At 45.6% G+C, this 26,791-nt stretch overlaps 1 protein-coding gene across 2 annotated transcripts; it reads left to right on the top strand.

The window, feature by feature from the left end:
• The first annotated feature begins 2,007 nt into the window (after positions 1 to 2,007).
• Positions 2,008 to 25,632, top strand: LOC147625138 (crinkler effector protein 8-like). 2 transcript variants are annotated; one of them, XM_086818401.1, is made up of 3 exons: positions 2,008 to 2,332; positions 24,055 to 24,738; positions 24,838 to 25,632. In XM_086818401.1, exons 1-3 carry the CDS (start codon positions 2,131 to 2,133, stop codon positions 25,476 to 25,478), a joined length of 1,527 nt encoding a protein of 508 aa, XP_086674527.1. In that variant the 5' UTR covers positions 2,008 to 2,130; the 3' UTR covers positions 25,479 to 25,632. The 2 variants fall into 2 exon arrangements, with proteins under 2 accessions (XP_086674527.1, XP_086674526.1); XM_086818400.1 differs by having other exon boundaries at positions 2,009 to 2,332; positions 24,055 to 25,632.
• The last annotated feature ends 1,159 nt before the right edge of the window (positions 25,633 to 26,791 follow it).

The following is a 26,791-nucleotide window of genomic DNA, read 5'->3' as shown; positions in this document are numbered from 1 at the left end:
GAATGTATAATGAACACATATTTTTTCCATTTGGCTTCACACAACATATAAGGATAAATGTTTGCATAAGTAGAAAGATTCATTTTCAGCAACGTATAGTTCTTTTGTTAGAACCAAAGAGATTAGGAGAAATTCTACGCTCTCGGAACCCTGTAATTTTACCTCTCCTAGATTGTAACCTGTCTTTTGATGTACACATCTTTATATTACTTTAATTAATTAAGACGAATTGGATAAATATTTAAGGATTTGCATTTCACATGTAAATATGATTTTTCCTATTTATGGAAAGACTTAATCAAGCATTGGCCCTCAACATAGTTGAAAGACTCCCTAGGAATACGAATTAAATTCATATTGAAGGAGAAGAATTATATCTTGATTGTTTTAGTCTAGCCCTAGAAGGAACAAATGAGGATTTTGCTTTCATCCAAGCAGCTTGTGTGTTTGGAGCAGTCAAGCAAGTGATTTTTTCTACTTGGAGAATCATCTTAGAGTGGGGATTTGACGATGCTTATCCAGAGGTAAAAGTATCTCGATTTGATCGTGAGGAATTTAGGGTGTTCCTTCACGTGATACATAGATTGCCTTTCAACTTTGAATCTCGAAGAAGAAAGTTAATTTGCGCTTGGCTTTACTTGGCGGAGAGGATTTCTATCAAGTACGAGGGACCTGTGGTCTTTGAATATGAAGATCCCAATGCCCCCACCCTACTAGAACATTTCACTTTGTCTCTTGCTTGGTAGACTTCAAGTTTTCTTGTGGAAACTTACATAGTTCTCTAATCATGGCTACCAATAGGCAAATGTCTGGTTATCCACTTTTCTTTGGAGAACCTGGAGAAGATCGTGATTTGTTTCTTGTAGATTTTTGGATGGCATTACACATCAACCGTATCTTTACGGATGATGAAGGGTTGGGTATGTTCCAAGTTGTCCTCCGACGGGATGTGGATGCATGGTTTCAAGGACTTACTGCACAGGTAAGAGCTGAGTTTCCTAGGGTACTTGAGGTATTCCAAGCTCGATTTGGCCAACAAAAAGCTGTGACAAGATATCACTTTGCTAAAGCAAAAAGGTTTGAGTGATTATTATGAGTATAGACAAGAGTTCACCCGTTTGTGGACACTTTTGCGTAGCTTGCCCAACCTAGGGGAAGAAGTGGAATTCCTTAAGAAGGAGCGTTTCATTGGAGGTCTTATTCGTCATTTGTTGAGGATCAAAGTTGAGGCGGGAGAATTTGAAAACTATGTAGATGTGGAGCGTAGAGCAACCCAAAAGGTGAGGAAAATGACGTGCCTAGAAGGAGAAGAAAGTTCAAGTTCATAGATGTACATGATGTACTCTTTGAGGACATGGCTAAAAATGAGGAGGCTAGAAATATGCCTAAATCCTTCCTTCCAACATCAACAACAAGGACAATGGTACTCCCCGAGGTAACAACTAATGTGATTGAGAAATTAAATGAATCTATAAACAATTTGAGCATTCACTTTGCACAAGGTGTTGGGCCTAGAAATCCACAACCTCCACGAAGAGCACTTGCGAGAGATGCAAGTCCTAGGCAGGTTCTAATATGTTGGAATTGTAGTGAGGAAGGGCAAGGTATGAACAATTGTCCATATCCTAGGATGAATGCTCTTGGGGGTCCTAGACCTTCTTATCTAGTGATGAATGCAGGTGACCCACCTAGAGGACCACAACATATACTACAAAGAGGGGACAGACATTTGGGCTTGTAAGAGTGATAAACTTAGGGCAAAGGTGAAGATGGCGAACAACTTACTATCTAATATATAATAGATTTTTAATATATATATATATATATATTAAAAATATATATATTATATATAATATATATATATATATATATATATATATAGATTTTTAATATATATATATATATATATATATATATATATTATATAATATATATATATATATATATATATATTATATATATATATTATATAATATATATATATATATATTATAATAGGATTTCATGTTCAAAACACGTTCTAACCAAATTTGTTCTGTTTCGTCCATGGTGAACAAAGAAAAGGTAGAGTGCTGTAGTGCGTTTCGAGACGGTCAAGTGCAGCACAATTCCTAGGATCACAGCGAAAGCATGGAGTTCCTTCAAGTCGTAAAGGAGGATGGAACTTTGGTTTCTCGACAACAGTGTCCCAAGGAAGGGAAGGCGGCGGGAAGAGTCCTGGCAATACTTGAGAAGAAGGGTTTGAAAGGCTATCTCAACAGAGATGGTGTTGATCTCGACGGTGACGATCTTGTTTACCCTGGGGTTATCACATTTCTTCCTGCTGTATCAGGTAAGCTCAGGAGTCTAATCAGGAGTCGATTTTCTTTGGGAAAGTAGTCTTGGAAATGTTCCCGTTAAATTAACTTGCATCCCATCAAGGGCTGGACATGAAAAGCTTTCCCTAAATTTCCGTTTTCCCACATCAAGGGGGATTTTCACACACACACACACACACACACACACACACACACACACACACACGCTCACACACAAGCGGTGTGGTTAGTTTCTTGTTGTTGGGTTGTTCTTTGTTCTTGGGGTTGATAGTGTTTTTTTGAGAGGGTATTTCCCCCACACATACTTTTTGGGAATATTAAAAAACGGAGCTGCTTCTTTTCTTGAAGCAAGTGCCCTCCCAAGCTACTTGCCATGATGTGGATTTGCCCAAGAGTCTTAGAGGCACTGCATATAGGAGTTGCTTGACAGCTTGATAGGCAATGCCCTAAAAAAGATGGCTGTGCCCTGAGGTTTTAGAGTATTTACAAGGTGTGCGGTTGCTTGGAGTACAAACTTTGATCTACCATGGGATATAAGGACTAGCCATATTGTTAGGCCCTGGTACAAGTATAATGGGTTCCATATTTCTCCATCGTTGTCGCTAGGGTTGGGAGCTTATTAGTAGTATTAGATCTTGGCACGTGGCCTAGCTGATGGGCAAGGCCTTGGAGGAGTGCGGGGTGCTTCCAGTCGAGACCACCTGGCTAGAGGCCATTCACACTCTACGTGGACACTTTGACCACTTGTAGGTTGCGTCCAATCGTATCCTGCGCGCTGAGAGACTTTTCTTAGGACATGGTATTTGAGCCCCTTCAATGGTAGGGATGTGGATCCCCTCTCATTGTAGTGGCTTTTCTCCCACCCTTTATGTGAGATAGTTTTGAGTGAGTTTTTTTTTTCTTGAGCAGTGGCCTAGTTGTACATGCTTATCTCTAGGGAGTTTGCATTGGTATTGTAGCCCTCTCGAATGATTTGTAAGATCTCATGGTAGCGGCGGGTGTGTTGCATGACATTTGCTCGAGTTGACAATATAGGTCGATGACACGATGACGGTTTTCGGGCAATTATGTGTTTGTGGGTTGGAGCCTTTGGTTGCACTTCACATTGAGGTTTTGGTTTTTTGTGAGTTTGTACTTTGCATCATTGTTTGCCAACCAGTAATCTAGTTGCAGTTTTCTTTGAATTCAAGTGCAGATAGTCTCTACCTGCAGCTTTGGTGTGGCATAGGAGTTTTCTCGATGTAGGCTCCTAGGAAAGATCCGAGTTACAGGCTCGACTCAGGTGGATCCATGCAACCCATTTACTTGTTAGCTAAAAGCAACTACGGCTGGATCATTCTTCCTCGACAAATTCTCAATCATGCTGCCAAAGGTTGGCATTTGAGCCATGGTGGCTCGAGCCATGTTGGCTTGGTGAGGGTTCTCTGATTTCTTGGCAGAATCAATATCACTGCTATTATCCTCTTGCTTGCCTTTCTTGGAAGTGTCTTTGCCTTTGTTCTTTGAGGAGCAATGATTCTTACCTACAAAGCAAGTGCTTGATTTGAATCCGCACTTGAACCGGAGACCTTGTGATAGCAAGCCTGTTTCTTTTTCTATGAGAAAGGAGCTAAGGTCATCAAGGTCTAACCCGTCCTTTGTAACTTGAAGCTGCAACGCCTTAAGAGACCATGCCATACTCAATCGGTAACTTTGTAAGAACCAAGGTAGCTAGCCGGGTACTGGATGATGCACTATTCATAGCCAAAAGCTGTTTCTTTCCCTCATCTCAAAAGATTGCATGGAACGGCAAGGTGATGGCACGTATATTTGAATCCATATCGAAGAGATCCGCCAACTTGGACCAAATTGCATGGATGTTTGAATGGTTGAAGAGATTTTCTTTTGTTAGTGCTTGCACAGTTACAGACAAGGCCTTGGAATTACTTACCTTAGTCTACAATTGACTTAACATATTTGTCTTGGAACTTGTCCTTCGGTGGTTGTTGACGAGGGTTTTAGGTCTAGTCTCGTCGATGCTCTCAATATCCTTAAGCGTATGCATTAAGCACGAAAATAAGTTCCTTTCAGGCGTTGTAGAGTCCCATAGTATTGGAGATCCAAGGTAAGGACTTGGAAAGCATGAGGGATGGATGGTTGTTCATTAAGAACCACTTGTGTGTGACTCGGGACAAGAGGTGAACTCTTCTTAATATGCTCATAACTTGTTGGAGGGCATAGAGGCATCAACAACACTTTAGAGAAGGTGGAGCAGGGGCACCATAGCCTCTGCAGCTTCTCTCTAAAAGGCGGCTCCTTTTAGGAGCCTTTTCTTGTTGGGTTGCACAATTTTTTCGGGCATTGAATCCCTCTACCTAGTTCAATCTCAAGAGTTTGTCCAGATCACCCTTATAGGCTTTTCTAAGTCCAATAGCCAAAATGTTGTTTGGTTGTACAAAGCAACTCTATATAAGTACATGAGGGCAGTGGAATTCAAAGCAGAAGATTAGGTTTGAGAAGGCTAGATTGGGAAAGACAACGAGCAAAGATGGGAAATGTAATTCTATTGGGGTCCAAAAGTTTTATCTTAAGTTGTGTAACAAGTACTATGGACCATTTCAGATTGTGGAACTAACAAGTACTATGGACCATTTCAAATCCTGGAACCAATCAACGAGGTAGCTATTAGATTGGTACTACCTTATCATTGTAACATTCACAATGCTTTTCGTGTGAGTTGTTAAACGCCTTTTAAAGGGGTAGATCTCCTAGATCTAGGATCCCGATTCCCCACATGTGGACGGATTGGAAGAGATTCTTCATCGAGAGCACGTAGTTTATTACAAAGAAAGAAAGATGAAAGGCGACAAGAATGTTCCGACTATCGATGCATGTTCAAGCAATGTTTACAGCATCTCCAATGTTCATGGAGGCACTTTTCTAGGTAGTAGCTTTCATTTAGAGAGTTAAGAGCCATACTTCGTAGACGGGCTCTCGAGTAATCCAGGAGGATTGGAAACTCATGTAGACAAGGGTCATGGCATGCTCATGTGCTTCGTTGGTTCTTAGTGCATGGGCTTGATATGGCTAGGCTTCCTTGTTTTCAGCTTGATAAGGATTGCCCATCCGTGCGTCTCTCTCGCGTGGAGAGGAACGACCTCATGAGGCATGACCTTTACAGTTATAGACTAGAGAGACATGGATCGAGTCTCCACACCCGCTTCCCATCAAGATGCAACATTACGTGGATTATTTTCTATAGTTAAGAGAGGATGGTTTCATTTAGAGGCCCGACTATATGGATGTGTATGTCTCATGCTATGTGACTCACCATTGGCCAGCTTCTAGTATCCTCCCACACTAGAGATCGAGGATGGTAGAGCAACTGCAATACAAAGAGGGACGCATTTGTCGACTATATCTGTAACTTTTTAGCTATGACTAGCTAATCTAGTTAAAGATAATGTCAACACCTTCTAAAGTTGTCTCTAAATGTGAGTAAACTAATGAATGTATAGAAAATACTTGTGTATTTTTAGTGCACATTCGATGGATCTTGGAGAACCAATTGTGTTAGGGTTTGGAACCCTAAGGATAGATAGGGTTCGGAACAGGGACCCTAAGATTAGAAAAGGTTTGGAACCCTAAGGGTCTGGGATCCTAAGAAAGTTAGGGTTAGGAACCCTAAGTAGTTAGGGTTTTGAACCCTAATGGGTCAGGGACCCTAAGATAGAAAAAGGGTTGGGAACCCTAAAGGTCTGGGACCTTAGCATTTGAGTAGCCCGAGATACTCAAATGAAGCGTATCTGATGGATCTACTAGAACCAGATACTTACTAAAAATAGATGTGATACAAATACATAGCACAAGCACAAGAGCTAAGATGGGAATCTTGACGGAGAAGAAATTTGGTGCGTCGACCAAGTTTTAGCCCATTTAGGTTGATTGAATTAAGTTGCATGGGAACCTGTTAAAGGATGGTGGTTCATCTCCTGTATCTCCCGTGTGGGGGGGAGTGCCCTGTATCTCCCGTGTGGTGGGGAGTACCCGTTACCAGTTACCCGTATCTCCCGTGAGGAGGAAGTAACCCTGTACCTTACCTGTACCTCCCGTGTGTAGGGGAGTAACCGTAGATTGTGAGTGTGAGGGCTGTTGTGTGGCTGTGCCCGGCCTATGTGAGGTGATAGTCAGCCCTGTGTCAAGGTTCTAAGTAGTGTATACCCCGCACATGCCTTCACCAGCCATGGACTCAGGAAGAGGACTTTTCTTCCAGCAAATTCGCCATTTTAAATTGGAAGGATCCCCAATTTGAAGTCGTATGAATTTCTGGAGAAATTCATAGTGAGTCGGCCAGTTCTTGCATGTGGGTATTTATAGAAGCCTTGCCCCTCTCACTTACTCACTTGTTCACTCACGCATTATCTGGTGGAGAGCCACAGCGATAGTGGAGTGACCACGTCTAGCACCTGCTGCCCAACGAAGGCCGTTGTATCCCCCCCTTCAAGTATTGCAGTGCTATCAATATACTGGAGCAAAGCTCCTTCCAAGCAATCTCTGTGTCTCTCTCTCACTCTTGCGTTTTCTCTTTGCTGTCTAAGTGCCTCTACTTCCGCTGCCCACTTTGACATGGTATCAGAGCAAAGGTTCAAGCAAAGCATTGCGTTTCCTTGAAGGTGAAGAAGCAACAGCAAATCAGCGTTTCTCTTCCAGAGAAGCAGAAGGAGAATTTGCGTTTTCTTCAAGCAAAGGAGCAGTAGATCTGTGCGTTTTCTTGAGCAGAGGAGAGGAGCAGTAGGAGGAGATTGCTTGCGTTTTGCTGTGTGGAGGAGGACTTTGCTTCTGCGTTTGGTTGGCTTGAAGGAGAGGAGCGAGAGCGAAGTTTTCATCGCGAAGAAGCGGGTGAAATCAGCGTTTTCAGACCTGCGTTTTCAGCCAGCAGCAGTACAGCGCAGCAGCAGCGTTTCCAGCAGTTCCCAGCAGCAGTTTCAGATCTGCGTTTTCTGCAGCAGCAGCAAACAGCAGTGCAGATCTGCGTTTTCCTGCAGCAGCAGCCTGCAGCAGCGTTTCCAGCGTTCTGCAGCAGCCTGCAGCAGCGTTCCAGCCTGCAGCAGCGATTTCAGCGCCGCAGCTGCGTTTCCAGCAGTAGCCAGTAGCAGTAGCAGATCTGTGTTTTCTGCAGCAGCAGCAAACAGCAGTTCAGATCTGCGTTTCTGGCAGTAGCAGCCTGCAGTAGCGTTTCCGGCAGTAGAGGAGCCTGCAGCAGCGTTTCAGCCTGCGCAGCAGCGGTTTCTGCAGCAGCAGCAGCCTGCGCAGCAGCGTTTTCCTGCAGCAGCAGTAGGAGACAGCAATCAAATCAGCGTTTTCAGCGCAGCAGCAGCGTTTGCAGCAGCGCAGCAGTAGAAAACAGCGATCAGATCAGCGTTTCCAGCCAGCAGGAGCAGTAGGAGACAGCGTTTTTCGACACCGAACTTGCATTCTTGCCGAGAAAGAAGTGCTCGAGGTTCGTGTATCGTCAGCGAACGATGTCTACATCAGAGATCCAGCAGGATACATCAGTAGGCAACGATGTTCCACCGACCACTGGATCGAGTAATGTCAAGGACTTCCTTGACATGTTCTCGGAGATGACGGACAAGAAGCTACCTACGTTGCCTTCCATCCCACGGGAGTCCCATTTGGCAGGAGTCAAGAATTATCGCATCTGGAGGGAGAGGATGCTATCTGTTCTTGATTCGTATGATCTGCGTGGTTTCGTTCTGGAGTCTATCCCAGAGCCAGACCCAGAAGACTTTGATCGGCATTATATCTGGAGTCGCATTAATGGTAAGGTGAGATGATTCATCATTAACAACTGTAAGGATGATGTTCTCTCGTCTGTTCTTACCATACAGAATGCTAAAGATATGTGGGACAAGTTGTCGGTCAGCAATGACCGAATCACACCCATGAAGAGGGTGTCGTGGGAGGTGCAGCTTCGGCTGCTAGACCCAGCCAAGTCAAGTAGTATGCGGGAGCACATCAGCAAGATGGAGTTGCTGAGAGACCGCATTGTGCAGGCTGGTGGAAAGCACTCAGAGGAGGACATGGCGGTGACACTGCTGTCACAGTTGCCAGAGAGCTACTCCGTCTTCTACTGTCACCAATTGGCCGACCATTTGGTCCATTCCTAGTTTTTGCGTCTCGTTCACTTGAGGCCAGGCCAGTGTCTCGTGTGAAGAGGCCAGTATTTTGCTGACATGGACGGGAGCCAGACTGGTGCCACCCGTGTGTTAGCAGGATGGTGTCGTATGGACGGGAGCCAGATCAGTGCCACCCGTGTATGACCTGGACTGTGTTCGATCCATGGGACTGTCACGCCATGGAAGAGCCAGTATTCGTGCCGTGTTTTACCTATGGGACTGTCACACCATAGGGAAACTCGTGCCTGGAACTGTGTCTTACCTATGGGACTGTCACTCCATAGGAAGACCAGGATTTTATGTTTTTATGTCGTGCCAGTTTTGTGCCGACAGATATTTTGTACATGTTCCATGAACGGGAGATATGTCCATGTTACTTTTTGCATATGCACACATGATTTGTATGCTTGAAACTGTTTTCGCATGACATGTATTCGTGTGTTTGCCTGCCTGACGTGTTACTTACTGAGCGGGGACGCCTGCCAGTGAGTCGTGAAGTTTGCCCTGTATTCTGACGAGTTTCAGTGCATGTGAACAGGTGGTAAGTATATGGTACATGTTGTTTTAAATGTTTTAAATACTAACCCTTTGATTTATAAGGTGAAGTGTTCACATTCATTTAAATGTGGGCACCACTTTGGGCACCCACTTTGGGGCCAAGGTGGGGAGCCCCATTTAAGTGAGTGTGGGGGTGGGCAAAGGCACCTACCCAAACTCCCCCACCCTCATGCAAGCGTGGAGTTATACTCCACATTAATTTTATTAAAAGAAAGGGCCTCCTTCAAGCGTAGCATCAATCGCTTTTCTTTTTTGCGTTGATTTCCACCAACCGGCGACTCTTCCCCTGGTACTCTGGCGCATGTTCTGCTTCCTCTACGCCATCTCCTACAGGCTGCTGTACCTGCCCCTCTACAGGCGATTGAGATTGTTGCTGCCGGCTGCTACTGCAACTACAGGCGGCTGCTCTTCCTTGCGCCTGCTTTCCTGCAGGCTGTGGTACCTTCCACACAGGCGGCTGCCCCCAGTTCAGGTCGCATCTTCTGTACCCTCTCTACACATGCTGCTGCAGGTGGCTGCGCCTACAACATCCTCCCTCCTACAGGTGGGCTGCGCAAGTTGCAGCCAGGCGTAGCACAGGCTGCGAATACCTTATAGGCTGCAGCCCCAGGCGCCTGTTTACAGCAGCCAGGCGTCCCTTTTTCTCGCAGGCGGCTGTGTGCACCTCTACAGCCGGTCGTTTTCCTTCTACTCAGGCTGCGCTTACTACTCTCAAGGCGGTTGTGTATCCATCACTATCAGGCTGTGCTCCAGCAGGCGGCTGTGTCCTTTGTGGCGGTACATCATCTCCACGGGTGTTCTACAAGGAAGACTTCGCATCACCTGAGTGGCTTCATCATTCCACAAGTCTTGGTCTTCTATCAACCAATTACAAGTAAGTGATTTTCAGATTTGAGTAAAGCATTTAATGTTTAAATCTGGTAAAAGATTCGTCCCGCTCGGCCTACACCCGTTCGGTGCCGGGTTGTCCAAGCTATATGGGCGAACCTCGGTCCAAAGGTGCTGAGATCGGGAGAGCCAGGCGTTAGTACGAGAGCGCCTGTCTGTGCGTGGTCTCGGAACACCAGTGTGGTGCTCTCCGCGGAGTCCAGTGAAAGCACAGGACCGTAGCGATTGGACCACACTAGTGGTCAATCTGCTTCGAGCTTCTACATCGAAATTCGAGCTATTTGTTTAGTACTGTTTTCATATGTACATGGACATTATCTGGTTCTCAGAACCCATGGAGCATTGTATTCTTTAAATACTCCCAATAAATATATCATATATTGAGGGGGGGGTCGGCCCGTTCCGGCCCCAGTGCTGGTGTCCATCTTTCCATTTCTGTTCATTTAAAGTTCAAGTTATTTTAAGTTGTCCATTTCATATTTGTGGTTTTAAAGTTGTGCTATTAAACGTGTAGGTGTCCAATTGAGTCTTTCCCACTTGACGGGATCGGTTTCATTGGTATCAGAGCACGGTTGTTTCCCTCTTCCTAGTGGGGAAACGAACCTGTGTACTGGACATCCCGCTTTTAGCAAACTTTGAACACAATGGACAGCCAAGGCAACCCTTTGGAAGTGCCAAATTCGAGGGGTCCCTCTAGTGCTTCTCGTGGGTCTGATGCCCTGCGAGGTAGACACAAGCCCCTTGAAAGGGTTATGGATAGTGAATCCAAAGGTCAACTGTCTCCAGGAAAGACAGTTATGCTTGAACAAGACCCTGATGCTATGAGGGCTGAAATGGAACATATGAGAAAACTTTTGCAGGCTTAAGAGCAAGAATTGAAGTTTTTGCATGAAGATCCCCATCTGCAAAGTGCTATTGAGGCCAGGAAGGCTGATGCTATGGTTGATGTAACCTTTGAATCAATGGCTCGTGAAGTGGGCAAGAAACCAAGGGAGTTGGCACTTGCCTATCTCCTTCGCAAAGGTGATATCAAAGAGGGGGATGACGGAGAGCTAAAATTCAGAAATCCACCTCGTTTAAAGCATGGAGATCCTGCATCCCAGAGGCTGAAATCTTATATGCAAAAGGAAGAGGTGACTATCACCTCCCGACATGCATCCTCTCCCCAAGGCACTAAGCCTGACAGATTTACGTATGCCAGTGCTCATGGAGCGCATCAAAGTCACATGCATGCAAGATATGTATCTCATGGTGACAGGTCTGCTTCCAGAAAAATTTTGCCTTCTGAGTTGTCTCATGGAGAGACCATGCCACATGCAGGTAAATCACATGCATCTGAGCTTCGAGTTCGTGGAGCACATGACACCATGCCCCATGAAGCTTCTATGACGGCCCATGGAGCCCATGCAGACAGAGCTACCCCGTTGGATAAGGGGAAAAGAAAAAGAGAGGACCATGAGCCTCATGCCAGGAAGCTCAAGGAGTTCAAAGCAGGTGATAAATCTGTCAAATTTGATGTCTTTCATGGTGAACACGATGCTTCTAAGGTGTTAGCGTTTGTGGCACAGTTCGACATTGCTTTTAGCGATGAGGACTTTACAGAAAAGTCGAAGGTGCGCCATGCTAGCATGTTTCTGAAAGGCACTGCTGCCCATTGGTGGATCACCGAAAAGATCACCAAGGATCCCATCTCTACTTGGAAGGAATTCAAAGATAGATTTTATGCTCAGTTCTTGCCACCCAATGCAGAGCAAACTCTCACTCAAAAGTGGGATAGGCTGGAACAAAAAGATAACGAGAGTGTGCAACAGTATGTGAACAAATTTTGGAAAGTGTTGCTGGAAGTGACTCCCTTCATGCTAATCTCTGAGGAGGAAAGAAAGAGGAAGTTTCGTTCTGGATTGCAACCTGCTTACAGATCGGGTATTGAATTGCACCCAAAACATACGTTGCAACAACTCACAGCTTCTGCCCTTGCTACAGAGCAATTGGTGCTCAAGATCAAGCAAGATCAAGGAGGTTCCAAGGCGAAGGACAAGGCTGTCCCAAATCAGCAAAAGGGCGGACAGCCATCTAAAAAGAACTTCCGGGAGCCTTACAAGGGTGGTAAAGCTGAAAATAAAGAACAGGGCCCAAGAAAGAACAAATTTGGATTAACCCCGGAGCAAAGAGAGCAATATGCTAAGGATGGAAAATGCTTTTCTTGTGGTAGCAAAGACCACATGTTTCGGCAATGCCCAGATCGTAAACCAAAGCACGAGGACAAGCATACCAAAGCAAATGTTCATGCAGTTCCTGATGTGCAAGGTAATAAGAGAGAGAGAGAGAGAGAGAGAGAGAGAGAGAGAGAGAGAGAATACATTGTATTGTGTAATTCCCACTTTGCAGACTGCGACAACATCACGAGCTTTTGCAGAGGTGTCACCGACTCACCACATACCTAGCTAGGTGCACATGGACAGCAGGGGACTGTCACCCCCGCACCCGCACCTTAGGGAAAAACAAAGGGAAAGGGGCCCCTTGTCCAAAAGGAAAAAGGTATTCTCACGCCTGAACCCCTGCTGCTAAAATCTGCATCTCTTTTACTAGTGTCCTTTTCACACTCCCTGTCAGATTTTCTCAAGTGGGAAAGGCAGAAGTATGGGCAGTCCTCATCATACTGGCAAGGGGTAAGTGTAGCCATATCACTGAAGCACGTTAGCATACCATGATCTCTGAGGCTGCAATCCTCTCGGATGACTCCAAGGGTAGTATGGCTTTGACTCTTTGAATGAAAGCCACTATCTGGAAAAGTGCCTCCACCAACATCAGAGGAGAGGTTTCCTAGTGAGAGCAAAGATTCGAGCCATGCAGGAGGCGAGTTGGGACTTTGATGCAGATAGGGTCAATAGGGATTTTTCTCATAGACAAAGGAAACGGCCGTCCCGGTGCCATTCCGGTATATTGCTGCTGTGGATCGCGTTCCGAAAAAGGGGGGACATCCCAGACACCATCCCTCACAAGGGGACGGCTGTCCCACCAAATGCTGTGGGGGACGGAATGACGGGGACCGCAGGGGTTTTTTTTGCAGTTTGGCCAAGCTTCTGCTTCGTCCCCGCCATCACAGCCACCACAAACACGGGGGTCCTTTAGCATGCCACATGTAGCTCCATAAAGTCGACAAAGTACGCTTTGATGTGACATAAGCTGTGGAGCGCTTTTTTTATCATGATCATATTGCCTTCAATGCAGCCATATCTGAGTACTTCAAGGTCGTGGTGAAGAAGATTGGTGAGTATGGTCCTCTTTATACTCGAAACTCTACCACAGTCCTTGAGAAAGAGAGGCGTGACGTAGAGCAAGCAGCAGAGAATACAAAGCACCTTTGGAAAAAATTATTCTATTAAAAGACACTTTGGGAGAAAGGATCCAAGGTCAAAATACATCATAAACGGGCTACAAGAAAGGTGTATGCCCAAAAAACAATATACAAAGTAACCAAGCACACTAAGTGCTGATCTGAAATCTAACAAATCTCCTAGGGATGGAAGTACTGCATGAAGCTAAAGCAGGAAACTGCTGCTCTTAAGGCACAGAAATAGGCAACTCATCCCGTCTAGAAGAATCTGAAAGTGACATCTGAGCAGATCCCTGAAGAATAGGAATGATCACTACACCACCCTTGCTCAACTCAGGAGGATCCCTTGGAGGTGTTGCGGCTGTCGAAGGCAAAATCGGAGAAGAGGCTAAACCAGGCGGGTCCCTCCTCCTATATACTTTTGGATCCTTAAAAACCAGCCTAGGCTACTCTATCACTCTTCCTCCTGAGTAGGCTGCCGCGCCTCCTCTCTTTTGCTGCCCATCTTCTAGTCTGGGTCTACTCAGTGAGCCGAACTAGAGGCCTCATTCCAAGGTTGCTCCTGCTCACCAAAAAAAGCTTGTTATCTCTGCTCTGGGGATACCCTCCCTACGGGGGCATCGAGCTGCAGTGTGACCTTTCCAGCCACAACTGAATCAATGACCTGGCGAACCAATAATCTGGGTCTACTCAGTGAGCTAAAAGTCTAATCTGGGTCTACTCAGTGAGTCCAAAGGCGAACTAGAGGCCTCATTCCAAGGTTGCTCCTGCTCACCGAAAAAAGCTTGTTATCTCTGCTCTGGGGATACCCTCCTACGGGGGCATCCAGCTGCAGTGTGACCTTTCCAGCCACAACTGAATCAATGACCTGGGGAACCAATAATGAAAATCCTCTGCGAGTACTCTCCCCCATGCTCGGTGGGGAGAGAGAGAAACCAGGGAGGGTCCTAGGAGAGAGAGAGGAGTGAAGAATAACCCTGGCTGTCAAAACTCGATCCTCGCTATGAGTCTCCTGACAGGCAGAATGTATATGTCCATCGGGCTCCTCTCTAAAACCAAATCTGCCTGTGAAGAGGACTCGAATTGAAGTCGGAAGCAGTTGCTTCCCAACGGAAAGCACATCACTGACCTGAAATCCTGATCTATCAATCTGGCAAGGATGAAATCTCGCAATTCGGCAGTGCCAAGACAGCTACCCACCACCTTGCAGACCAAACTGCAAGATTCCAACTGTGCCCACGCCTGGTGAATAATTTGAAGAGAAGCCGATAAGAGCCTGACGCCAAGCATGGCCCAAATCAAAGTCGAGGAAGAACACTCCATGAAGCCATTGAGCCTCGCCTAGTTAATGTCAACTTGATTGACATCGAGAAGGTAAAGGCAATTCTAGAGATCCCATCACACGAGTGAGACATTTATGAAATGTTGTACAAGAAGGCGATGCAGATTATTTGCACCACGCTGAGCCATTCGAGAGTCAGAGTCCAAGTGCAGGCCACCACCATTTCATCAGCAGCAAGATAGAGATCTAGTGCTCCAGCTCGTGGATCAGTAAGAAGCAGTCGATTGTTGCCTTGTCTTCTACAGAGGCCGAGTATCGTGCTGCCTCTTCGGCGACCTGCGAAGTTATTTGGATTCAGCGTTTGTTAGCAGAGCTGGGCTTCGCCCAGCAGAAGACTATGCTTACAACTGACAACCAAAGTTGTATCGCCATTGCTCGGAACCCGGTCTTTCATGCCCGGACCAAGCATATAGAGATCCAGTACCATTTTGTTCGAGAGAAGGTGTTGGACGGTACAGTGGATCTTCAGTACTATCCTACAGCATCCAACCCTACAGATCTTCCGACGAAGCCTCTACCTCAGATGCTTCTCACGACACACTCCAACTCACTTGGATTGTTTCCAGATCCAGGAGCTGAGAGGGGGTGTTAAAAGATTGTTCATCTCCTGTATCTCCCGTGTGGGGGAGTACCCTGTATCTCCCGTGTGGTGGGGAGTAACCCGCTACTGTGTGTGTGATTGAGGGCTGTTTTGTGGCTGTGCCCGGCCTATGTGAGGTGTTTGTCAGCCCTGTGTCAAGATCCTACATGAGTTATGCCCTGCACATGCCTGCACCAGCCGAGGACTCAGTCAGAGGTCATTTATCAGCAAATTGATCTTTTAAATTGGATGGGCCCCCATTTTAGAAGTCGTATGCAATTTCTGATAAATCCTAAGTTGAGTTGGCCAAACCAGCGTGTGGGTATTTATATGCAACCTTGCCCCTCATTCTCACTCACATGTGTTCACTTGCGTCACTCATCTGGTGGAGATCCACAGCGATAGTGAAGCACACGGGTGTCTAGCACCTGCTGCCCCCTGAAGACTGTTGTACCCTCTTCACGTATTGCAGTGCTAATATACTGGAGTGATTGTGCTCCTTCAGCATCTCTGTCTCTCTCTCTCTCTCATTTGCGTTTTTTGTTGTCAATGTGCCCCAACTTCCGCTGCCGACTTTGATTCCCAGAAAAGAATCAACAAGGCCGTGTACTAGGCCCAGGACAATCTGCCAAATCACGAACCTTTTGATGACAGCCCTTGGAGTTCCTAAGCGGACTGTTCCCCCCCCCACCCCCCCCCCCTCTCTCTCTCTCTCTCTCTCTCTCTCTCTCTCTCTCTCTCTACGAGAAACCACCGGGCTTGTACCCTTCATATTACTTGAAGCCAAAAGACTGAATATACCAAGGGAGAAATCCCAAATAAGCTGACAATACAAATGGATGTCTGGGTTAAAAACCCTCAAAGATAAACATGAAGCTATGAGGGAAAAGTACCCAGAGGTAATACATAAAGTGATCAGGGAAAAAAGGAGCTAGGAGTACTGGATGTGAACCCTGCTGACTACACAAATCTGCCAGGTGCTGATCCATCTTCTCAATCCAAGCACAAGATGTCTGTTTAAGACTGTGCATAGCCTTAAACCACCTATAACTGTATTCCTTCTTCCAAGGTACCACACTGCTAGGAAGCTGTAAGACATACACCTCCTCCTTGGCTCCCTTGATCAAAGACAACAAGGAATACTCTGTCTGCAAGAAATCTTCGGCAGACGAACAAACTGACTGATGCCGGGACCGGGGTCCAGTATCAATCCAATTGGTGAACTTGGTCATACCTGAATCCTTAAGTGTCTGGATGAGCCACTCAGGAACCACTGCTAACTCCTCATCTGCATCTGCTTGAAGAAACTCTGAAAGCATCCCAGGATCGCTGTACGACTCCGCGGGATCAACAGAAACGGGATCTTCTGCACCATCATCTGGTTCTTCTGCATCTTCTGAGACTGGATCTGGTTCATCACGAACAGGAGAATCCACTCGAACAGAACGAACCGGTACAAGATGTGAGGAACGGGGCAGTGTGGTAACGGGAACTGTGACTATAACTTCTGCAGGGATGTCGCCAAAATCTGCTGACACGGTAGGCTCACGAGTATCCTCCTCTGGTGACAGACTGGATACCCCCTCTAAAACAGAGGACTCATCAAAGAGAACATCATGGCTGAGCTCCAATCGACGATGCTCTGGATCGTACAACCGATATGAAGCAGACGGAGAGTTGTACCCCACAAGAATAAACTTGCGGGACTTCGCACCAAACTTGGACTTGTACTTCTTTGGTATATGCGCGTACGCATCACAACCAAACACGCGCAGGTGGGACACCGAGGGTTTCCTGCCAAAATAGGCCTGAAAAGGAGTCTGCTGTGGAACTGCGGATGTAGGAACGCGGTTGAGGATATGGACTGCGGATGCAACAGCCTCTGCCCAGAGACAACGGGGCAGACTTCGGTGTTCGAGCATCGTCCGAGCCATCTCAACAACCGTCTGGCTCTTCCGCTCCACTACTCCATTCTCCGACGGAGTACCAACATTCGCCAACTCTCGACGAATACCTAAGCCTGAGCAAAAGTCCACAAAACCATGCGAAGTGAACTCTGAGCCATGATCTGATTTGACTGCCTTCAACTTGTGTCCTGACTCTTTCTCTGCAAGTGATCTCCAGCAGATGAACGTCGAAAGAGTCTCTGACTTGTGAGTGAGAAAGTACACCCACATGTACCTGCTATAGTCATCCATAATCAGCATAAAAAACTTAGAGCCGCCAAGAGAGTCCATGGACATAGGACCACACAGGTCTGTATGTACCAACTCCAAGGGAACAGTGGCTCTGCTGGAAGCCGTCTCGGGGAAGACTTCCCTATGCTGCTTTCTTCTGATGCACGGGATGCGAACGGCCTTCTGGAGGCTTGACGTCAGGGAGACCGTCAACCATCTGCTGGGTGAAGGCTCTCCTGAATGCATCTGCATGAATATGACCAAACCGGAAATGCCACAGCCTACTGGCATCTCCTGTAACTGAAGCAAGAGCGTGGAGCTTGTCGATTCCACCGGATGGAAAGCCCCCTCTTACTTCTACTCCGATCGGCTTATCCCTATCTGACACAAAGTGCTCGTCACACAACACTTGTGAGGCATGTGTACCTCCTCGTCCATCTAGGATAAGTTGCATGGTCCCCTCACCGTGTATAGGGACCTCGGAATTGACGCTGAAACAGATGCTTCCTTCCTTTGGGATGAGGTCTCCCAAAGCATGTCGCGAAGGAGTAATGTGTATCGTTGCTCCACTATTTGTAATCCACTCTCGCTGAGAGAGAGTGAGGTCGTCCGCAGGGCCTTCTGTCACATCTACTACAAAGGCTGGCATCCTGAGCGGATTTGTCGTAGTGGCTATATTCGATGACGAAGGAGCAGCAGTGTCCCGAGAGTGGGGACACTGTCTCCAATAGTGGCCTCTCTCGCCACAACCATTACATGTCTTCTGTGCACGAAGAGCCTCTCGCTCTTCTCTGGTACGCTGCCTGGGCCTCAAAGCTGCGTCGGGGGCAGCTAGAGTCGATGCAGTTTGCTGATTACCGGGTCCAGCTCTTTGTCGCGGGGGTCTAGCAGAAGTGGATGGCACTGCTAGAGCCTCCGTTGTTATGGATGCTGCCCTTCCTTGTAATCCTCCAGAACGGACATTCTCATTACGGTCTTCTTGATCCAGCACTTGGGGAACCAACTCGTCCCAAGTGATCATGGTCATTCTCCCAGATGTGATGAGAGAAGTGTAGATGAAACCGATCCCGTCAAGTGGGAAAGACTCAATTGGACACCTACACGTTTAATAGCACAACTTTAAAACCACAAATATGAAATGGACAACTTAAAATAACTTGAACTTTAAATGAACAGAAATGGAAAGATGGACACCAGCACTGGGGCCGGAACGGGCCGACCCCCCCCTCAATATATGATATATTTATTGGGAGTATTTAAAGAATACAATGCTCCATGGGTTCTGAGAACCAGATAATGTCCATGTACATATGAAAACAGTACTAAACAAATAGCTCGAATTTCGATGTAGAAGCTCGAAGCAGATTGACCACTAGTGTGGTCCAATCGCTACGGTCCTGTGCTTTCACTGGACTCCGCGGAGAGCACCACACTGGTGTTCTGAGACCACGCACAGACAGGCGCTCTCGTACTAACGCCTGGCTCTCCCGATCTCAGCACCTTTGGACCGAGGTTCGCCCATATAGCTTGGACAACCCGGCACCGAACGGGTGTAGGCCGAGCGGGACGAATCTTTTACCAGATTTAAACATTAAATGCTTTACTCAAATCTGAAAATCACTTACTTGTAATTGGTTGATAGAAGACCAAGACTTGTGGAATGATGAAGCCACTCAGGTGATGCGAAGTCTTCCTTGTAGAACACCCGTGGAGATGATGTACCGCCACAAAGGACACAGCTGCCTGCTGGAGCACAGCCTGATAGTGATGGATACACAACCGCCTGGAGAGTAGTAAGCGCAGCCTGAGTAGAAGGAAAACGACCGGCTGTAGAGGTGCACACAGCCGCCTGCGAGAAAAAGGGACGCCTGGCTGCTGTAAACAGGCGCCTGGGGCTGCAGCCTATAAGGTATTCGCAGCCTGTGCTACGCCTGGCTGCAACTTGCGCAGCCCACCTGTAGGAGGGAGGATGTTGTAGGCGCAGCCACCTGCAGCAGCATGTGTAGAGAGGGTACAGAAGATGCGACCTGAACTGGGGGCAGCCGCCTGTGTGGAAGGTACCACAGCCTGCAGGAAAGCAGGCGCAAGGAAGAGCAGCCGCCTGTAGTTGCAGTAGCAGCCGGCAGCAACAATCTCAATCGCCTGTAGAGGGGCAGGTACAGCAGCCTGTAGGAGATGGCGTAGAGGAAGCAGAACATGCGCCAGAGTACCAGGGGAAGAGTCGCCGGTTGGTGGAAATCAACGCAAAAAAGAAAAGCGATTGATGCTACGCTTGAAGGAGGCCCTTTCTTTTAATAAAATTAATGTGGAGTATAACTCCACGCTTGCATGAGGGTGGGGGAGTTTGGGTAGGTGCCTTTGCCCACCCCCACACTCACTTAAATGGGGCTCCCCACCTTGGCCCCAAAGTGGGTGCCCAAAGTGGTGCCCACATTTAAATGAATGTGAACACTTCACCTTATAAATCAAAGGGTTAGTATTTAAAACATTTAAAACAACATGTACCATATACTTACCACCTGTTCACATGCACTGAAACTCGTCAGAATACAGGGCAGACTTCACGACTCACTGGCAGGCGTCCCCGCTCAGTAAGTAACACGTCAGGCAGGCAAACACACGAATACATGTCATGCGAAAACAGTTTCAAGCATACAAATCATGTGTGCATATGCAAAAAGTAACATGGACATATCTCCCGTTCATGGAACATGTACAAAATATCTGTCGGCACAAAACTGGCACGACATAAAAACATAAAATCTTGGTCTTCCTATGGAGTGACAGTCCCATAGGTAAGACACAATTCCAGGCATGAGTTTCCCTATGGTGTGACAATCCCATAGGTAAAACACGGCACGAATACTGGCTCTTCCATGGCGTGACAGTCCCATGGATCGAACACAGTCCAGGTCATACACGGGTGGCACTGATCTGGCTCCCGTCCATACGACACCATCCTGCTAACACACGGGTGGCACCAGTCTGGCTCCCGTCCATGTCAGCAAAATACTGGCCTCTTCACACGAGACACTGGCCTGGCCTCAAGTGAACGAGACGCAAAAACTAGGAATGGACCAAATGGTCGGCCAATTGGTGACATCCCCCCGGGCTTCTAAAGAGTTGACCTCAACTTAAAAGCCTCAAGATAAGCCTGCAACAATTGCGGATAATCTGCAAAATAATCCTCATTTACCCATTTGGCATCAATAGGCAAATAATTTTTAAACTTCACAAGGTATCTCCTGGAAAGCTTTCCTGCAAGTAGCTTTCTCTCCTTGTGAAAAACAATCTGTTCTGGCTGGAGGATCTCCTCAAGCTCTTCAATCTCTGGCGGATCTTCTGTGACAGGCTCATCAGGATCTGGCCCCACATATTTCCGAAATAGACTCACATGAAAAGCATTGTGAATCTTCCAATGACTAGGTAAAGCAAGCCTATATGACACTTCATTGATCTTATGAATCACCTTGAAGGGTCCATAATAGCGAGGAGAAAGCTTAGGATATGATCCTTCTCGTCCTGGCCTCTTCCGAAGCCTGGCCTTCTCAAATTTCAGCAATACCCAATCACCTTCTTTGACTTCCATGTCCCTTCTATGCTTGTCAGCAGCCTTTTTATGCTTATCCTGAGATCTTGCAATGGCTGTTCGCACCTGACCAAAGGCAACATCCAAGTCTCGAACATATTCATCAGCTGCAAAAATCTCATCCTTGGTACGAAGGATGGGTGGCAAGACCACTCTGCCATAAATAATCTCAAACGGAGCCTTTCCTGTGGAAGCATGGATTGTATTGTTGTAAGCAAACTCAACAAGTGGAAGATACTTCTCCCATGCACTCTTTTGATCTGCCACATAACACTTCAATAAATCCAACACAGCTGAATTTGCAGCTTCACTTTGGCCATCCGTTTGGGGATGATAAGCTGATGAAAACTCAAGCTTAGTACCCATATTATCAAATAAAGCCCTCCAAAATAGGCTTGTAGTCCTGGGATCTCTATCCCCAACAATGGATTTAGGCATACCATGATGCTTGAAAATATTAGCAAGAAAAAGCTTTACCATATGATCAGCTTTAATGGTTTTCTTGACGGGCAAGAAGTGAGCTTGCTTGCTAAACCTGTCCACAATAGTCCAAATAGCATCATTCCCATGCTGGGATCTAGGCAAATCCATAATAAAATCCATCGTGATACTTTCCCAAGGTTGCGAGGGAATAGGCAATGGCTGAAGCAAACCTGGAGGCTTTTGCCTATCAAATTTCACTTTTTGGCAAGTAATACATGCACGCACATAAGCCTCAATGTCTTTACGCATGCTTGGCCAAAAGAAATACCTCTGAATCATGCGAGTAGTAGGCATGATACCTCTATGACCAGCATAAGGTGGAGCATGACATTCGTCCATAACCTTTGGACGCAAATCCTTCACCACACATAGGCAATTATCCTTCATGAGATAACCCTCATTGATAACATAAGAGGCATGTGAATGACCAGCCATCAAATCAGTCCATACATGGCAAAAATCAGCATCCAAATGATACAAATCTCTCATAGCAGATAGATCTCCATGAGAGGCTACTGAGACTGCAGCAATATAAGGCCTCCTAGATAGTGCATCGGCCACCACATTTTTCTTTCCTGGAGTATGCACAATCTGAAAATGAAACATGGAAAGAAAATTTGCCATTCTCATTTGCTTCTCTGAAAGCTTGGTTTGAGATAGAAAGTATCTCAAGCTTTGATGATCTGTCTTGACCACAAATTCAGCCCCAAGAAGATAATGTTTCCAAATCTTTAAGGCGTGAATTACAGCCAAGAGCTCTTTCTCATAGATATCCATATGAAGCTCAGCATCATGCAAACGACGGCTCTCGTATGCAACTGCATGCCCTTCTTGATTTAGGACAGCTCCTATGCAATCACCACAAGCATCACATTCAACCACGAATGACTTGTGCAAGTCAGGAACAATCAATACTGGACCACATATGATCGCATGCTTGAGCTGCAAGAAAGCATCTTGTTCCTTTGAAGTCCATTTGAAAACAGTTTTCTTCTTCGTGAGATCATGTAGAGGAGTGGCAATCATAGCAAAATGCCTTATGAAACGCCTGTAATACGAACATAATCCCAGAAAACTACGTACTTGATGTACGTTTTGCAATTCGGGCCAATTCCGAATAGTCTCTATCTTTGCAGGATCCATTGTAACTCCATCCTTGGATACAATATGTCCCAGATAATGAATCTCTGAAAGGAAAAACTCACTTTTCTTGGCATTGACGAAAAGTTTATGCTTCCGCAACTCTTCGAACACTGTGACCAAATGAGTTCTGTGTTCCTGCTCATTCTTGGAGAAAACCAAGATATCATCAAAGAAGACTCCTGTAAACTTGCGATGGGATCGGAATATCCTATCCATCATTCGATTAAAAGTAGCAGGAGCATTGGTGAGACCAAAAGGCATTACCAAGAATTCATATAATCCGAAAGCTGTCCTGAATGCAGTCTTATGGACATCTTGTGGCACCACTCGGATCTGGTGATAACCACTCTTCAAATCAAGTCTGCTAAAGCAAGCTGAGCCATCAAGCTTATCCAAGATATCATCAATACGTGGAATTGGGAATCTGTTCTTGATGGTAAGCTTGTTCAAAGCTCTATAGTCTACACACATACGGAATGATCCGTCCTTCTTTTGAACAAGAAGCACAGGAGAGCAGTAAGGTGAGGAACTGGGCTGAACCAAACCTTTCTCTAAAAGCTCGTTGACCTGCTTCATAATTTCTTCTTGTTGTGTAGCACTCACTCGGTATGCGGGTTTGTTAGGTGGAGAACTACCTGGCACAAGATCTATACAGTGATCTTCGGGCCTTTGAGGAGGTAATTCACCTGGCAACGAGTCAGCAAAACAGTCTTTGAATGCATTAAGAAAATTCAGCCTATCATTAGACATAGCATCCACACTTTGATGATTTGGCACAAGACTATCACGCACAAAAATCAAGTACGCTGAAAGACTCTTTTTCATTGCTTTATTAATTTGGATGTGTGATACAAGTGGGATGGAATCCCCTTCTTTGCCAGCATCAATAAAGTGCATGCGGCCTTTATGCATAAAAGAAATCATATTAGACTTGTAGTCTTTGCGGGGCTCAAGCCTATGATGCCACGGTTTGCCCAACAATACATCACATCCATTCAGAGGAGCAACTAGGAAATGCTCATTATCAAGATAGCCCTGAATATGAATACGCAACTTCCCAATCAAAGGGGTAACCTGCACCTCTTTGCCAATAAATGCAGCTTCAGCTTCAATCTGAGGTCCCATGTTTTCAACCTCAATACCCAATGCAGCTGCCATTTGCATAGAGATGAAATTGTCAGTTGCACAGTCATCAAACATAAAGAGTGCGGGCTGATCCTTGATTTGCCCCCAAGCCTTGCAAACCATGCGCTCTTTTGCATCATGACCTGCTCCAAGCGTACACGTTTGTCTACTCCATGCAACACCACTACTGCAGCATTAACACACTCTTACTAATAAGGAATGAAGATGCTAGCAGGAGCGAAAAAAGGTGCGTTCTTCGCTGCTTACAAGTGTGCAATTTTATGGAGAATTTTTTATAATTTTTGTCACATGATTTACGTTATCAAATGTTATTAACTTTTCGTTCAAAAATGCAGATACGCGAAGTTTTTCAGGTCGTCGTGAGGACCATACCAGAGAGTTTTTGATGTCTGTTTCAAAGCCCTTTGATTTTGAGGTTGATGACTCCGCAGAAGGCTTGCTGCAAATGATACATGAAGAATTGCCTTGCAAACTACCTGTCCTGGATCATTTATATGAGCAGCTGGCTTCTGATTCTACATGGAGAGAGAGGCTTATATCAGATGTGGAATTTTGGTGTCCTGCATTTACAACCAATTTAACTTCTGCACTACAAATAGATCCACTGCCCTCTGAAGCTAGTGAGGCTCTCTGCCAGTTGCTGTGGGATGCGCTAGTGGTACGTACATTGCTAGATCTGATAAATAAATCAGGTCAAAGTGGGATCGCTCTCAATCGTAACTGCAGAGATCCTTCGGGAAGTTCAAAATCTACCACAAGGCCTGATTTTTTCTTTATTATGTGTGGTTTGCTTATCCTGAAGATTGAGGAGAAGGCCTCTGGCAGTTCCCTAGCAATACCTGCAAATGTGCTCGTGGATAAGCTTGCTCAATATGACCCGGTGTATTTTGGTACTTTTGACAGGAGCTGGCTTCTAGGGGCGGCAACATCTGGCAGTACTATTGCATTCTATGCCTTGAACCGGCTCTCAAAATGCCAATATTTGATAGCTGGGCCATTCAATGGAGCCCATATTGATGGCAAGTATTTAGTCCTGAAGTGTATTTATAACATATGGAGATATGCTCTTACACTGCAAAAGAAAAGAAGTAGCTTCTCAGAACTGACACCTTTCCCAGGTGTGATATGGAGCACAACATACGATGGTATCAAGAGGGATATCGAATTCAGAGAAACGACTGTAACAAAGAGGATTAACCCATTCAGTCACCATGTGAAGCTGGGCTACAGTAGGATTGATTATCTCAGAGAAGCATACAGGAAAGAGGGAGACAATATGATTGGAATAGTGTGGGCAAAAAAGGGTCCCAAAGTCAGAGGTGAGCTATACACAGTAGATATGCAACCAGTTGGTGTGGAGAGGAAGCCAGTTCATGAAGCTGAGTTACGTATTGCTATTCGTCAGGTGCTTTTGGGATTGGATGTGTTACATCGCAGAGGCCTGGTGCACAGGGATATTAGATGGAGGAATATATTAAGAAGTTCACTTCATGGGTGGTTTTTGATTGATTTAGAGACAGTTTGGGAAGCAGACAAGGTGCCACTTTGTGTTTTGAAGGTGTGGGATCATCGTACTCCGCTCCGTGCAGGCACATACACCAGGCAGTGTGACTTGTGGCTGGTTGGGAAGCTCTGTGAGGAGTTCCACTTCCCGGACTCCAAGGACTTCAATGCTTTCAAGACTATGCTTCTTGGGTTGACACCAGAATCTACCATGGATGTGCCTTCTGCGTTGGAAGTGTCGTGGCTCATTGAATAGAAAGAATTTTGCATAGTTCATGTTAACCCATTTTCAAATACAAGAATTAATCTCGCCTTAGGCAAACAGAATATACAAGAAAAAAATGTACTCGTGCCTATGTGTATTTTTTTTTTTCTTCTTAATAGCCAAAGATATTTTTTAATGCCCAAAATTTTTGGTTGATGTACATCCCTCGTGCCAAATATCCTTTAAATTTTTGTAGTGCTGGTCTTAGTTTGACCTTGCATATCCTACAATTGGTGCAAACCAGAGAAAATGTATTTAATAGGAAGTTCCTTCAGTTGTCAATGTGCATCCAAGAGTTTCAAATGCCTAAATCCACAGCCCCCTCTTTTTAGAGTCGTTTTGTTGGCGTTCCTCCCATTGAGAACTTGTTCTCGATGTTTACTAATAGAATTGGTTATGATTAGTTTATTTTTGTTTGCATTCAAGGCACTTGTTAAAGCATAGTCGTTTTTTCGTTTTATTTTCTTACTTACGTAGAAGATGTGACCACACTCGTGTGAGCATGGCTTCCTTTTCATTGTGGTGAGAGAGAGAGAGAGAGAGAGAGAGAGAGAGGGAGTGTTGGTTTTTTGAATATAACCTTAGATAGTGCTTGCTTTCTTTGCAATTATTTTGTATGGTTGGATTAGGGCGTAATCACAAGAGCATCATGATTTGGCCATGCCTTTGATATGGTTAATATGAACATTGACAGTGGATACAAGATTTCAAGCTATATGTAAATGATGATAATAACAGAGCATTTGGTTTATTTAAAGTGGAAAGATGATGTTATGTGGTGAGGAGACATGAGGAGGGCAGTGCTCTTACGCTCTCGTGCAATCTTGTTTTGTTATGCCTATTTTTTTGAAAGGTTACGCAAGCCTTGTCCCATGTAATCACTAGCCTCACCCTAAGAAGGATATGTTATATAATGTTTTTTGGTTGGTAAGAAGTCGTATTTGGACTTGGAAGAGAATAATTAATGAGTCTATCTTGGTCTCTCTCTCTCTCTCTCTACTTGGAGCCAGTATGCCATATCTCTTTATCAAGTGCCAGACTAGGAGGATCTCTTGGCTTCCTTGGAGCCTAAGCCACATACATCTACCTTTCTTTGAGAGGAAATGGTGTGTGACGCATTGACAAGATTAAAATAGGGAAGACACTCGATCATGATGGTTTGGTGGCGAAGCATTTTATATATGCGAGGGGTATGTGGCTCCTTTGGTTGTTCATATGTTTAAGAGGGTTTTCTTCTTGTGTAGAGAGAATATTTCCTATTGACTCATAAGAGTAGCTAAGAAGAAGAAGAAGAAGTTTAGCTC

This window comes from Cibotium barometz, chromosome 24 (assembly GCF_041138505.1).
Source record: "Cibotium barometz isolate CiBa-2024 chromosome 24, ASM4113850v1, whole genome shotgun sequence".
Classification (NCBI taxonomy): domain Eukaryota; kingdom Viridiplantae; phylum Streptophyta; class Polypodiopsida; order Cyatheales; family Cibotiaceae; genus Cibotium; species Cibotium barometz.
The sequence above is the reverse complement of the archived record's forward strand: the minus strand, read 5'-3'. Positions and strand labels throughout refer to the sequence as shown.